Source organism: Chelonoidis abingdonii, chromosome 16 (assembly GCF_003597395.2).
Source record: "Chelonoidis abingdonii isolate Lonesome George chromosome 16, CheloAbing_2.0, whole genome shotgun sequence".
Taxonomy (NCBI): domain Eukaryota; kingdom Metazoa; phylum Chordata; order Testudines; family Testudinidae; genus Chelonoidis; species Chelonoidis abingdonii.
The window spans coordinates 27920701-27937279 of NC_133784.1; the positions used below are offsets into that span (position 1 = coordinate 27920701).

Consider the following 16579-nt stretch of genomic DNA (forward strand, 5'->3'; position numbering starts at 1 on the left):
CAAAACCGATTTTATAACATCGGTTTTGTAATATCGGTTTAAACTATTTTGAAATAATCGTGCAGTGTAGACGTACCCTTAGACTAAGTGAATCCTGACCTGCATCTAACAGCTGTATATTATCCTTCCCTTGCAGTATTATGTCCTTCCTGACCCTTGGAAAAACAAGGACACAGATTCTCAAACTGTGATCCCTGGACTATTTGTTGGTGGTCCATGGAGAGTTGATTGGTTCCTTTATGCTAACGATGTCTCCCTGCAGCAGATGCTATACTGCATTAAGATGACTAAAAATAAAACAAACATTTTCTTTTATTACTCTTCCTTGGAAGCAATTGCTGTAATTCTCTGAGTGCCCACCTGTGGATTAAAATCCACTTCCATGACTGACAGTTTTGTACTTAATGGATACAGAATGGCCAAGTCAAAATGAAAATATACTAATTAGTAAAGGTTTTAGTATTAGTACTAGTAAAGGTTCAGTATTGTATTATGCTAAAATATTTCAGGTTTTGTCTTGCAGCTGAAAGACTGGACAAAAGACTATACTATCCATATTTGCTTCTGGTAATGCTCCTTACAATCTCTGTCCCTCTTCTACTGATGAAATCTTTACAATTCCTTTTCTAACTTGGAAAATTGAACTTCGTGTCCATGGAGTTTAGTGCAAATAGCCTCGAGGGATCAGACATTGGGGAAGACATGGTCTAATGCATACAGACATCTTGCGTTTCTCCTGGGGCGGAATGTACCCACTGGCTAGAAAACAAATATTGAAGTTTGGTAATCTGGTATGGCCACTGGGCCACAGTAAAATTCAAACGGAGTGTGCCTAAGTTCACTCATGTTTTATATGAAAGGGGATGTTGTTTAAAAATTAATATAAGAGATATGCAGGTGAGAATCTTCTGTTCTCTCTTCTCATAACACAAGGACAAGGGAAACTGGCCCACCATTAATATAATATAAAATCGAGGTTAACATTGGAACACTCAGGACTTTTTAATTTCACTGTGGTCCAGTAGCCATACCAGACTACTGAACCTCAACAATGTGCCCTTGCATGTTAAAATCAGAAAAAAATTGTGGATTTATTATTTAATATATAGAAAGATTACTAATTGCTAGTAAGTGAAATGTAGTACATATCAATATCTGGTCTCCCACAGTTTTATTTTAGCTGCACTAATTTTTGGCATAATTATAAGGTAGTAGAAACACATAGTGGAAGGTGAGCTTTGCAACTTTGTGCTTTTTATTACTCTGTGAAAATCATTGATTTGAGAGCTTAAACCTACAAGTTTCTGAAGAAAGGACTAAGCAGAAAATCCCATTTCAACTAGATATAAAATCTTCTAACACAGCATGACTAGGTTTATAAAGCAGGAAGATAAAATATTTAACTTCTAGAGAATTGGCATACAGTTTAATTGAAGTTGCTGAATATTTAGTAAAGATGTGATTCAGATGCTTTAGTGTGGCTTGGAGCTCCTGTCATTCAACTGAGGCATTTGACCAACTAGTTTTATTGCCAGTAGTCTTGTATAACAGCACTAACGTTACCGAAATGTCGGGTCTGCCTCTCTGAGAGCCAATAACAGCCTGACAGGAATAAGGAAAAGATGCTTTATTCTGCAGAAAAAAGGAGAGCTTTGCACCTTGGTACAAAGACTCTGCCTCTTACAAATTTCACAAACTTTTTATACACTTTCAGACAAAGACCCTCGCCGTGTTAACACTTGATTGGTGGTTGTCAGACCCCAAACTTCTGTTATCTGGTCAGTGAAAACTGATTTGAAGCAAGCTTCTCCTGCTTTAAGGCAGAAGAGAGAAGACAGTTCAAAAGTTCAGGGTATTGTGTACGTGAGGCTTCTGCTTCCCCCTAATGGCTAAACCGTTAGTTGCTAAGGGGGGTTACCAGTAACTTTCACATTAACCACAGGAAATCCTGGGCTATGCTGTTTTTAGTCTGTGAAAAAATCTTTTCTATGTCCCTTGTCCAGTCTGTTTTGTTTCCGCTTGTCCAGTTGCTGCTAGGCTGCCACCTATATCTCATCTTGTCAAGCGTTCTTCATATAAATCATTCCCTGTATGTTTCTTTTAAAGCTCCTAGGTGGTTTGCTTGATACTGGTACGCAGGTGGGAATCTTCTGTTCTCTCTTCTCATAACACAAGGACAAGGGAAACTGGCCCACCATTAAATGTAATTGCCAGTCTGGGTTCCCCACCTTTGTCTACTCTGTGAATCTGTTCTAGCTGCAGCAATTCCATGGAAGGTTCTCCTGGAGGTTTGGTTGTACAGATATGAGTTTTCTTCTGGGTGCAGGATGTTTTAAGAAAATACATTTTTCCTCCTTGATAGGTTACTCTGATTTTCCCTTTAAATAAGCTATGTCTCACTTAACTCTTTCCAGGACCCAAAAATCCCAATTGAGCCAGGTGATAAATTATTCCCTCATGGTAGTCCTAGCAATTTAGTATAGTCAAACTCTTTCATGAGCATGAATTGTTTCCATCCCAGGAGCTGTCAATGGCTGGTAACTCAGAGCAAGTTTAAAATAAATGAGGCCATGTATTAAAGGAGGCTTGAAAGCCTCTGAAAATCTGTGTGCCTTGACAGTCAGAAGTCATTTTGGGTGTGGGGCAATTGCCTTTTCCTTGGTCACCTCTAAGCTGGTCAAGACACTTTCTGAGTCACTTCCTTTTCATACCTTGAACAAATGTGATGTGGTGCTTCCACTGAAGCAAAGGTTAGTAGAAGGATTGAGGCAGCTCCAGTCCATGGATAGGTATGTTAAAAAGCCCCTGTCATAAACAGATAGCTAAGGGTTAATGTCTCTTTCACCTGGAAAGGGTTAACAAACAACACCTGACCAGAGGACCAATCAGGAAACAAGATACTTTCAAATCTGGGTGGAGGGAAGTTTGGGTGTGGGTCCTTTGTTCTTGATACTGTTCTCTCGTCTGCGCTCTGAGAGGACCACAATCTGCCCACCTCTAATTTCTGTTCCAATTTGTAGGTACAAAGCAGAAAGACATATTAGGCTTTACATTGTTTTTTGTATTGCAAATGTGTAGTTTGCTGAAATATTTAAATTGTGATTTTTTTTGGATTAAGGCTGTTTATCCATTTTCTATAGCTAAAAGACCCTGTAATATTCATCTAAATTTACAATGATTTTTCTCTTTTTGTCTTTTAATAAAACTTTCTTTTTAAGACCTAATTGATTGTTTATCCTTGTTAATGCTAAGGTATTGATTCTGTATCCCCAAGGACTTGTGGAGGGAAAGAAAATTTCTCTTCTGTTAGATTCACAGAGCTTGAATCTGTATGCTCTGGTGAGGGGAGCAAGGGGAGAGAACCTGATCTCTCTGTGTTGTGTTTCAAGGAGTTGAAGCACGGTAATCTCCTGGTGTACCCAGGCAGGAAAGATCTGGGAGGAGGTAAAGAGGGGGAAGGGAAATGGTTTATTTCCTTTTGTTGTGAGACTCCAGGGAAGGTTTGAGGAGACCAGAGTTTATCAGGTACTCAGAATCCTGATTGGTGGCAGCCTATCATATCTAAGCTAGTAATTAAGCTTAGAGGATTTCATGCTAGTATCTCATTTTCTGGACTCTAAGGTTCAGATTGAGGACAGAATACTATGACAGCCCCTTTACTGCTTTTCTATATGGAGTCAAAACACTACTTGTATATTGAAATACCAATCTCTAAAAGCACTAATAAATAGGGAGCATTTTATCTAGACACAATATTTAAAAGTCTGATAAAATGCTAATTGTTGCTAATCTGAAGTGCTAAATCCCATTTTTTTTTAGACATGTGAAAGGGATGTTGTCAACTCTCAGACAGGGACAGAGAATGACCCTATAGCCTGGTAGTGCACTCGCTTAGAATGTTGGAGACCCAAGTTCAGGTTCCTGCTCCAGTGGCTGTTTAAGCATTTATACACAGTGGAACAGCTTCAGTAGGAGAGACTGTTCCAGAATATCCCATAGCCCAGTCATTAGTGCATTCTCCTGCAAGGTAGGAAATACAAATTCAGATTTCTGCTCCACATCAGGCAGAGGAAGGAATTGAACCCACATCCCAGATGAGTGAACCACTGGGCTAAAGGTGATCACTTACACATTTTTGACTCTACTTTTATGTAGTAAATATTGGGTGTTGTGGAAAGTTTGACTTAGAAGGTGTTTGGGAAATACTGATTTAGAACATGAGTGTCACTTCTGGATCTTAACCAGTTCCCATCTAACCGTTTTGCTAATGGTTCTAGTTTAAATGGTTAATGACATCATGCAGCAGTTCATGTTTGTAGGTAAAGACTATTTTGACTCCCTTGGAAAGCAGAATTTTTTGGTGGTCAGAGTAGGAGACTAAGCATCAGCATATCTGGGTTCTGTGCCAAATTTTACCACTGTTCAAGTCTGTGATTAGGCAAATTATTTAACCTCTTTGGCCTCTTTTTCTAAATGTAAAATGAGATCATCAGCTTTGTAAAGAGATTGAAGATCTTTGGATGGAAGGTGCTGTTGAAGTGCTAAGTATTGGGTGTTCTATATAAATATTGTGATTTGAATTTAAAGATTTTTTTTTTCCCTTACACAAAGTGAAAACATAACTATAAAATGTTGCAGGGTTTCTGTGTGAAAGGGTAAATGTAACTTATAGTTTGTAGCTCTGTGTTGTACTTCAAAGTGATACATAATAGCACAGTATTATGGAATATCTCTTAAAATATCCATTGAATTGGTTCTAAAGTATTTTACTGTCTTTTAACAGGTGGTTTGCATTGGGTCAGTGGCAGAACTGGAAGAGCTGTCAGGAGTGAAAGTCACTGATCTCCACAGAGAAAGGTCAGTCACTGAGAGCATGTACAAGCGTGAACTGCTCCTATAGTTAATTAGCAACTGTTAGGCAGTAGGACACAGAAATGTTAGTTATTATTGTCTTAACCCTGAATAACCATTTAGGTTTTAGGAGCATATGAAGGAAATTAGAATGGCTTTATGTATACTGTATTAAGTATACAAATGTTTCTTTCTTGGAAATTAATAGGCAGCAGGTTTAAAACAAACATAAGGAAGTGCTTCTTCACATTAACGCACAGTCAACTGTTGGAACTTGTAGAAAGGGGATGTGATGAAGGCCAAAAGAATAACTGGGTTCAAAAAAGTATTAGATAAATTAATGGAGCTTATGGCCATCAATGGTTATTAGCCAAGATGTCAGGGATGCAACCCCATGATTTGGCTGTCCCTAAACCTCTGACTGCTGGAATCTGGGACTGGATTACGGGATGGATAACTCGATAAATTGTCCTGTTTATTCCCTCTGAAGCATCTGGCATCGGCTGTTGTCAGAAGACAGGATACTGGGACAGATGGACCATAGGTTTGGCCTAGTATGGTCATTGTTATGTTCTTTTGGAATGTCAGTTTGAGATTAATACTAAATTTACGAAGCCATTTTAAACTCTAAAAAGTTTTGTATGAAATCTTGACCTGTTGGAATTCACAGTGAAACTGGTTTTTTTTTGTTCCCTATCTAATGCGTAAGCATAATATGGATTAAGTTCTATTATAGTCTATTATACCAAAGTTCTTAATATTTTGATTAGTCTTTGTCCATCTTTTTCTCTTACAGCATTGATCATCTAACCATCCCTTCACGCTGTGGAAAAGGAATGTTGCACCGTGTTTCTGAAGTCTTCGATTGTTGGTTTGAGAGTGGGAGCATGCCTTACGCACAAGTCCATTACCCATTTGAGAACAGAAAAGAATTTGAAGATGCCTTTCCTGCTGACTTCATTGCCGAAGGCATTGACCAAACCAGAGGATGGTAAATACTCTGTTCCAGATTTGAGAGAGAGAGAGAGAGAGAGAGTGCACTTAACAACATATGAACCATTCCTAAGTGATGTGCAAACGTTAAGCATATCGCTTTCATTAAAATGCAGCTACATCTGTGGTGGGAGGGAAGTAGTCAGCAAATACCAGGGCAATCTCTTATTCTTTCTGAGACTTTAATTGAATATTCTCATTGAGAAATTTGCTGCAGAATTCAGTTCATTTACCATAAAAGGAGGAAAGACCGAGTTTACTGAGCGGAGACAAAAACTGTTCTGGTGATGGTAGGTATTTCATACCTGATGAGTAAGCTAGTGACCCCATGCCCTAGATGCAATTTAACTTTTCTGTGTTAGTTTGAGAAAGGGCCAAAAGTGTAACTAAGTCAGTCCTTGTGTGACTAGTGGAAGATGCACCTTTTCAAAAATATAAACTTCTAGACTTAAATTTCCTTCCACAATGTTGTGAACTGCTCCATTAACTATATTTCCTTGGCCAAACAAACGTTTCCTGATGTAAAGCTAAATCTTTCTCTAATCTCAGGTTTGTCCCTGGTAATTCCTGATGTATAATATTTAGTTTTTCGTCTTTTTGGCCTGTTTAGGAATGTCTGTTATAATTATGTGTCCTTGAAGTCTTAATTTTGAGGTTGACTATGCTTAGTTTAACAAACCTTTCTTAACTAGACTTTCCTTCCATTGTCCCAGATTAGTGTAGTTCACTATATTGAAATGGTCCTTGCACAGTAAACAGAGCTGTTACGTTTCTAAGGGTATGGCTACACTTACATTTGTACAGCGCTGGGAGTTACAGCTGTCTTTGTACAGCTGTGGAGGGAAAGCGCTGCAGTGTGGCCACACTGACAGCTACCAGCGCTGCAGTGTGGCCACATTTGCAGCATTTCCAGCGCTGTTGGGAGTGGTGCATTGTGGGCAGCTATTCCAGTGTTCAAGTGGCTGCAGCGTGTTTTTCAAAATGGGGGTGGGTGGAGTGTGACAGGGAGCGTGGGCGAGACAGAGAGAGTGGATTTTTGGAGCTGACACTGTTCTCAGCTCCCTGCCTTGCAAGTTCTAAGGACTGGAAGATACACAGCATCTACCTTCAATCATTTTAAAAGTTTTGACCTTCCCCCACCCCTTCTTATTTACTAAATGCAATTATGCACTCCTAAATAGCCTTCAGACCACATAAGCAGCTGCTCACATGGACTCCCCCATCCCCTCTCTCCTCAGGCAAACAGCTGTGAACATTCAAAGCAATTCCCCTGCCTCCGCTCGCTCGCTGGAGCAAAAAGCAGCTGTGTTTGTTTTTTAGATAAGTCTCGGGGAGCTCGGGGGGAGCTCGTAGTTCAGCCATTCTTCCGGTTTGTTATGGACAGGAATTCGGGATACCTCTTAATACCCTGGAGGCCAATAAAAGCGCTTTTGGTGGCCATACTTGATGAGCAGCGCTACATCACCAGTGCTGGAATCGCTACACCTCAAGCAGGACCAGAGTGTACAGCCAGCGCTGCAGCCAGGGAGTTGCAGCGCTGGCTGTGCTTTGCAAGTGTGGACACAGAGTGAGTTGCAGCGCTGTAACCCCATCACCAGCGCTGCAGCTCTCCAGTGTAACCAAGCCCTTAGTCAATCAGGACTAAGTGAGCTAAATTTTGTATATAATAGACTTGTTTATTCAATTCCAGTCTATTGTATTTTTGCAAATCTCTGAGATTAGAGAAAATGATTTAGGTTTTGTTTCCGAAAGGCATCTCTGAGGGCATGATATGAATACAGAGAAGTTGCATAGGTATAAATGAAGGCCTAATTTAACCTTGCAATACTTTATTTCTGGTGGTGATGTGTGAGATGGAAAGAACCAAACTTGATTCCCAAAGTCCAGGTTGTGCTTTGAAGGCTGTCAATTAAAACAAACAAACAAAAAACGTATTTTATTTGTCAATTGAGTATACTTTACATAAAATCACTGAGAAACCAGAACCTTCACAGAACTTTGGTTCCTTTGCAGAGTAGAACTGTACTTTTGAACTCCGTGGGACTTTACCCCACCTCCACCCAACTTGTACATGAACGTTTTACCAGCGTTGGCTGTCTATTGACTGTTATGAAAGGCATGTTTTTAATTGGTTTATAGATGTGCCTATCAAAAGCATCTTATAAATGTAAAACTTAAACCCACCAAGTACAGTCCATAAAGCAAATCAAACCACAGAAAGATCATGAATAGAAATATGTAGATGATATTTTGAAATGACTACAGTGGTTGTCATTAAAATCATAATATTTACTACTGCAAGTAATTAGTATTAGCGCTATATTCCCAACACTACACACCAGGCATGTTTCAATTAATTCCAGATACGCTGTCCAGTATGATTGTGGGTATTCTTCTGTTCATCTTTTTAGGAAACTGAACTATCTAACTTAATGTCCCTGGAGAATTTTCTTCAGTCACTAAAAATATCTGCATGTGCCACCTCAGAGTGTGTAACCCTCATGTACCAGTCTTCTATTAAAAAGCAACAACAAAAACACTGAAACCCCTTCTAGTCAAAGTCAGTTTTTGCTTTTAAAATAGAAATGCCTTACAGGCCTGATCTACAGTGGGTTTGAGGGGGGATTGATCTAAGTTATGCAACTTCAACTACATACACCGCGGTAGGTCGGCTGCTGACACTCCCTTGTCGACTCCGCCTATGTTTCTCACTCTACTGGAGTACCGGAGTCGATGGGAGAGCGCTCAGCAGTCGATTTATCGCCTCTTCACTAGATGTAATAAATTTCCCCTTTCCCTCCCCCCCCCCCCCCCCCCCCAGATCGATCACTCCGGAGGTAAGTGTAGACATGCCCACAGTGTTGTCGTCATTCCATAAGTGCTGTTGTTGGGATCAGTTTGTTGTTTGTTTTGCATGTACATTTACATGCCATAACCCATGACTTTTTTGTCAGTTGGGTATTCATACTAGCTGAGGGAAGAATCAGCTAGTATGCAGTCTCTTTAGTTTTGATTTGCCTTGGTCATATGGGCAAAAACTCAGGATTGAGGTTTATTTCCTTTTGAAGACTAAAGATGAGGGAGGAAAAAAGAGTGGGGGTGGGATGTAATGGGGAGGGTAGAGAATTATGGACAAGGAGTAAAGAATGGGAAAGTAGCTTAAAATGGCAAAGATTTTTATTCTACTTTTTGTGTATGTGTGAATGTTTGATAAAGGTTTCTAAGTTACATTGTAATTTGCTTGGTTAAGAGGTTTTACAGCCCAGAGGGGTGTGCTCTCTGAGATAAGGTGAGTTGAAAGCCTCTCTAGGGAATGAGAATCACAGCTTTTGATCTAAGCTGCTTTATAAATGCAATAGAGCACCCAAGCAATGTTTACCAAGTCTTGGATACTCAAGTGCCACAGATGTGTTTTCTATTCTATGCAGTTTTTTGAGATCCAGCCACTTCAGAGGATACAAATGAACCTTGCTTTCAGCAGAGAATTTCTTCTCTAAATCTTATGCTAATAAACAGTTTTGAAGCGTAACCTTCTCTGGCTTACTCTGAATCAATTAGTTTTCATAAAATGATCTTTCATTTAAAGGTTGTGTTAGCTTTAGCTCTATAGATTGCTGATTGTTTGATATTCTTCCTTAGCTAACAAGGCTGTGCCACACCCTCAACTTATTTAAAAATAACAAGAGTTGCACAAGTCCATGCCTCTGACAAGAATCCTATTTGTGGATTAGTGTGCTGTTCAGAGGTGTGTTGCAAATATTCCTTGAGTCAGAGATGTCAAAAGTAGGATTCCAGGTCACTGCAAAACTGTATAATGTTCGTGGCGGTGCAGGGGCAGAAGGAGAGGCCCCGAGATAGGACAGACTCTTCTGCCAGGCTAAGAGTATAGCTGGATAGAAGAACAATATTGTTGGGTGAGTTAAGGGAACCACTGTTGTGGCCCCTTGGGGCATGTAGTAGTTTAGATAGTTTAGTGTTCTTTTCCTTTGTCCTCATCCACAACTATTGCACATTTGGGGACAAAATATACTTTCAAGTCAGCGGCACTGCTATGGTACCCACATGGCCCCACAGCATGCCAACATTTTTATGGCTGACTTAGAACAACACTTCCTCAGCTCTCGTCCCCTAACACCCCTACTTTACTTGTGCTACATTGATGACATCATCATCTGGACCCATAGAAAAAAAGCCTTTGGGGAATTCCACCATGACTTCAACAGTTTCCATCCCACCATCAACCTCAGACTAGTCCACACAAGAGATCCACTTCCTGGACACTACAAGTCATCGTCTAATAAGCGATGGTCAAATAAACACCACCCTATACCAGAAACCTACTGACCGCTATACTTACCTACATGCCTCCAGCTTTCATCCAGACAACATCACACGATTCATTGTCTACAGCCAAGCTCTACGATACAATTGCATTTGCTCCAACCCCTCAGACAGAGACAAACACCTACAAGATCTCTGTCAATCATTCTTAAAACTACAATACCCACCTGCTGAAGTGAAGAAACAGGTTGACAGACCCAGAAGAATACCTAGAAGTCACCGACTCCAGGACAGGCCCAACGAAGAAAGAAACAGAACGCCACTAGCCATCACCTTCAACCCCCAACTAAAACTTCTCCAGTGCATCATCAAGGATCTACAACCTATCCTGAAGGACTATTCCTCACTCTCACAGATCTTGGGAAACAGGCCAGTCCTCGCTTACAGACAGCCCCCAAACCTGAAGCAAATACTCACCAGCAACCATAGACCACACAACAAAAACATTAACCCAGGAACCTATCCTTGTAACAAAGCCCATTGCCAGCTCTGTCCACATATCTATTCAAGGGATACCATCATAGGACCTAGTCACATCAGCTGCACCATCAGAGGCTTGTTCACCTGTACATCTACCAATGTGATATATACCATCATTTGCCAGCAATGCCCCTCTGCCATGTACATTGGCCAAACTGGACAGTCTCTACACAAATGAATAAATGGATACAGATTTATAACATTCAATTATAACATTCAAAAACCAGTCGGAAAACAATTCAATCTCCCAGTCACTTGATTACAGACCTAAAAGTCATAGGTCTCCAACAAAAACGCTTCAAAAACAGACTCCAACAAGAGACTGCAGAATTGGAATGAATTTGCAAACCAGACACCATTAAATTAGGCTTGAATAAAGACTGGAAGTGGATGGGTCGTTACACAAAGTAAAAACTATTTCCCCATGCTAATTCCCCCTCTTCCCCCTCCCCCCCCCGTTACTCACATACCTTGTCAACTGTTGGAAATGGGCCATCGTGATTATCACTACAAAAGTTTTTTTTTTTTTCCTCCTGCTGATAATAGCTCATCTTAATTGATTAGTCTTGTTAGAGTTAGTATGGCAACACCCATTTTTTCATGTTCTCTGTGTATATATATCTTCCTACTGTATTTTCCACTGCATGAATCCAGTGAAGTGGGTTTTGGCCCGCGAAAGCTTATGCTCAAATAAAATTTGTTAGTCTCCAAGGTGCCACAGGTACTCCTTGTTATTTTTGTTTATATTTTTTTTGGTGGATTTTAAAAATCTGTTAAAGGGGAAGTTCTCTATCGTCCTGTCTCCCAACCTTGCTAATTATTCCCAAAATGTTTCACTGTCATTTATTAGTATTCTAGTACTTGTGTGTAATATTTGGAGAAATAATAGTGTATATATTGCACAGCAACAAAACAACTGTACAATAATCTTATTTTAATGGATCTTTTCCAGTTATATGTCCACTCATATGTTAATTCTAATGTGCTAGGGTGAATAAATCCAGTTTAATTGAAATTTGATTTGTAATTGACAGCATGATGCGTTTAGCATAACGTGCCTAGAATATGGTTTGAACTGTCTGATAACAAATTTACCACTTTTTTGTTTCAGGTTTTATACTCTCCTGGTGCTATCCACAGCTCTTTTTGGGAAGCCTCCTTTCAAGAATGTAATTGTAAATGGGCTGGTTCTTGCTAGGTTAGTATATTACTTTTCTTTACTGAACAGCTTTTTATTGTCTCCTAGTTGTAATAGGTTCAGATATGTTACTTTAAATCACAAGTGAGACCTTTTGGTAGCCTAGTAGTACATAGTAGTTATAGTTAGGTCAGTTTTGGCTGCCAGTGAGAGAGAAGCTTGTCACAAAGAAGCAACATTACAGAAGATGAATTTAACTGCCCATCAGAGGGACATTTGTGTCTCCTATCTGGGAATTATGCCTAGTTCTTCGCAGGAATATTTGCCCTTACTTATCAGCCACAAAGCTAATTAAAAATGGATAGAATTGAGGAAAGAAATGATATGCCATTGTGCAGAAGGAAGGGTACCCTGTTGTTTTAAAGCTACATGTTGATTTGGAGGTTTATATATTTCTTATAACAGTAAATATATTTTTCAGTGTCACAACTTGCCACATCTTCAGGATGATGATACTGATCCAAAGCAAATGTTTTGTTTATTCTCTTGCACCTTATAATAATAGGAGATATACCTATCTCCTAGAACTGGAAGGGACCTTGAAAGGTCATTGAGTCCAGCCCCCTGCCTTCACTAGGAGGACCAAGTACTGATTTTTGTCCCAGGTCCCTAAGTGGCCCCCTCAAGGATTGAATTCACAACCCTGGGTTTAGTAGGCCAATGCTTAAACCACTGAGCAATCCTTATGCACCTTAGTTTCTCAGAGGAAGATGGACTCTTCTAATTGAGTCTATAATTTAGGAGCCTATTGCTTCCAGATTTTCTTGGTGCTCTGGAATTGTCCATCGTGCTGAAATAGTATGATGGGTGCATGACAGTGGCTTGGATAACTAAAAAACATATTGTGACAATGACATTTGAGTTTTAATCAATTATTTGGAAAGGAAGCTGGATGTAAAGGGCTACTCAGTTAGCAACTCTTGTGTTGTCAAAGTCCCAAGAACTCATTCCCCACACTTGGCTTTTTTTTTTTTTTTTTTTAAAGTGATGGCCAAAAAATGAGCAAACGCAAGAAGAACTATCCTGATCCAGTGACCATTGTAAATGGTTATGGAGCTGATGCACTAAGGTAGGAACTGGCAATTCTGTCTTTTTTTTTCTTTTTTTTTAATGTAGATACCTAATACTTCAAATTCCTATGAATGATTATATCACACATGTATACCAGAAAGAGCGTAATGGGTTTGACAGATAACAATAGGAAGGAACTTCAGTTTAGAGTATTTCAGTACTCTGTGGCAAGGAAATAGTTACGGCAGGGGATGACCCAAGGGATTGGTAATGGGTTATGGAGCCTTGAACTTCTAAAACATTGGTTCCGATCCTAACAAGGCTGATAATTACTGAAGCTAATTGCTATCTGATGGCTTTTTGGTTAGGAAATGAGTTGTGTCCAGTTCCTATTATATAATATGTCAATTTAAGCTGACACTAATTGGTATTATTGCTGGTTTTATAAGCACAGGGGCCAAGTATTTGAATGGTCATGAAAACTATGATCAGCTCCTCCTCAGAGCTATTCACTCTGGAATGGCATAGCTGCACACATGGTGCATGGTGGAGGGAAGCTTGTGCAGTCACAACCTGTGCTATATACTACCTGTGGAGAAAAGATTTAGTCTACATTGCTGTTTAATGCAGCATCTTCCATAAGCACAATTCAGTTAAAATTGAGACAAAAGTGAAGGGGTAGATCTGAATATATTCATGTACAAAAAGACCATCTAGGTCTTTGTGCAATTTAAGTTGTTTCATTAAAATAACATAAATTCTCAAGTATAAGAGGCATTTAATTTGCTGGGTGCAATAAAATCTCTTCATAACTTAAAGGTGGAATATGTACATTGAATATCTGAATTAATATCTTATTTATAGTTGTAAAGAACCATTTGAATGTTGTTATATTCAGGTTTTTATATGTCACCAGGCATCATGATTGCATGCTGAGTCTATGGTAGTACAAATAATAAGTATGTATGTTTGTTGAAAACTTTCCATTTGCCATAACTGAAACTTGCTGTAAAATAACATTTATTTTAAGAAGACTAGTCTCATGTTTGACTATCTTGAAAAATGGAACAGAGGTCTCTACTTTGATACAACTTTAAAATTTAAGCTACTTCCCCTCCTCCCCCCTTCAATGTTTCTGAAGTGTGTGGGTGGGGGAGAAGTCCCCTTTTGGTAAATACCTTATATGTTGTCAGTTCAGGAAGACATTGTCATAAAAAGACTAGATTTACTGTCAAGGCTTGAACAGAGTTCTTAAGTTGATCAACAAGATCAAACTCTTTTATAATAGTCTAACCATGGTCAGCAGAATATGAAGAAGCAGAGAATTGGTAGATGAAGCAGCATGACTGCAGAGATTCATAGTTGTTATCAAGGCTTTTAAACTCAATGTTGTTTTTTTCCTAATTTTTTTCTACCTTAAAAAAACGAAAACCAAAATGCTAAAAGGTACAATTCCATTATTTCCCCATTTTTGTTTAATAAAAGGCTAATTCATTTTTCTCCCTGAAATACACTCTCTAATGTCATATTTATACGGACACCCACACACAGAGTAGAAAGCAGTACAGACTAGATTCATTTAAGGAAAGACCTCTGTGATTCAGTTGTTTGTGCTTATCCACTGAAGCACTTCTTGTATACTGTTTATAGAATAAGCCACTTTAGATTTTCTTGTCGTTCTGGCACTGCTTCTATGCAGATTCTGTGAAGGAAGTTCTCCTCTCCCCCTCAGGAGAATCTTTATGAATGGTAGCTTCAAATTAGTCTCAGCACAGCAGTATGTTAGTAAATACAGCATCCACAGCAGTTACATGCATAAGCTGCTTAAATGTACAATAGGATGAGAACTCCCAGATGGAAGGAATAGCTAGGTAGCACAGAGAGTTAGCATACTGGTCTCTGACTTCTAGAGTCTTTAATTCCAGTGTTCTTTGAATCATATGTGAAACCATTCAGTGTCTAAGGGCTTGTTTACACTATGCAGCAATGCACATCAGAAGAGGTGTACAGTTGTAGAGCACCTTAAAGTGTTGAGCTCTAACTGCCGTGTTGACCCAACTGATGCACTCTTAAAAGTATGTGTTAATGTTGTTTTGTTTTCAAACAGGACTACATTCGTGCACACTAGGAACCTTTTAGAGCACGTCGGTGGGGTCAACACAAAGCTGTTAGAGTTCAACACTTCAAAGCCCTCTACAATTTTACACCTCTTCTGGTGTGCATTGTTGCACTGGGTAGACAAGTCCTAAATGTTAAAGCTACCATCACACTTGGGCAGTCTTGGCAACCTTGACTCAGATGGACTGTAAGCCAAAGATGAAGTCATGCAGTGAGGGGAAAAAGTGTAGTGGTCTCTCTCTTTCTCCCCATTTAATTTCCCTTCACTTTCATGAGCTCCAGAGAAGGTCTTCACATTAAAGGGAATGTATTTGTGCTATACTCTTCACTCTGCCTGCTTTGTATTTCCGAAAGCAGGGCCAGAAAAACTGTGGCGGGGACTGCAAGAAAGGATGAGGTCAGTGGGGAGAGGAGGGAAATACTTACTTATTTCTATGGGCATCACATAATTTTATGAACCAGTTTAACTGTTTTGGTTAGGAGTGTGATATTTCTGCCCAAAGCTATACCAGTACAGCTCCTAATGTTGACGTAGTTACATTGGTACAGCCTATTTCTCCTTCCCCTGTCTTGATATAGGCATCTTTATAGTAGAATAACTGTGCCCACGCTAGGGGGACTGCACTGACTTAATTATAGCAGCATAGTTAATTCAGTACAATTTTTGTGTGTAGATGGGCATTTGAACTCGGCAGTTTTTTCTTGCTCAACACGCTAAAAACCTATCCTGTGCGGACTTCTGTGCTTCATTTGCTACAGTTAATATTTCTTCTGTGCTGGTCTGGATTAAAAATTACAACTTCAGTAAAAATAATTTCCAAATATCAGTTGGTGATTGAGTTTTCTCTGCACCTTTTTGGAAGGAATGAACATGTAGACTTTGCCCTTCTTGCCATGTCAATACATTTGTGATGGGGAATTGACTGATGTAAAAACACCTGTACACAACATTAAATACCAAATACATCTGAAGCAAGTCAGATAATGTTCTGCTTCAGTAAACACAGGCCACATTATGATTTTGAGGTAAAGCTATTATTGCAAGCTGAGCAGGCTCAGTATAAACTGCTTTAAAAAGGCATTTGACCATATCAAATGTCCTATAAAATGACTGAAAATAAAATAAACTTTTTTTGTGATAATTTCTTTTCTTTACATTCAGAAGCATTTTATTCTGACTAGCTTTAAAAACAAATTTCATTTGAAGATACATTTAGTCTATAACAATCCATGCTTCTGGTATTAGAAATTTATTTACAGTGTCTTGTAATTACACAGCTGCCAGTACACAAGGACACCAGTTAAAGCCAAGAGAAGTGCATGTTTTCTGAAGCCTGCAGACAGTAGTGTTTGTTACTTTCCTAAGTTTATTTACAGGCCATTTGCTGTTGTGGTAACCTTCAAACACAGTGGGTAAAGATTTAAAATGACATTTATGTAAAATAAATTTGGAAAATTTAGAGACGACAGTATTATTGGTGTGCAGTGTCTGTGTTTATACATTATTGCCAGCCCTGAAAGTTCAAAAATCTCCAGTCAGACACTTATAAATCACGTGAGACCTGGTTCACAAATTATGAGATAAAA

General features: G+C 39.2%; 1 protein-coding gene across 2 annotated transcripts in view; it reads left to right on the forward strand.

Moving 5' to 3' along the window:
• IARS1 (isoleucyl-tRNA synthetase 1) overlaps positions 1 to 16579 on the forward strand; it is a 217765-nt gene that overhangs the window by 121653 nt on the left and 79533 nt on the right. For both annotated transcript variants that reach the window (XM_075072949.1, XM_075072950.1), the window contains 4 exons: positions 4784 to 4857; positions 5648 to 5842; positions 11777 to 11863; positions 12849 to 12932. In XM_075072949.1, the coding sequence (XP_074929050.1) occupies positions 4784 to 4857; positions 5648 to 5842; positions 11777 to 11863; positions 12849 to 12932 (440 nt within the window). The remainder of the gene's footprint in view (positions 1 to 4783; positions 4858 to 5647; positions 5843 to 11776; positions 11864 to 12848; positions 12933 to 16579) is intronic.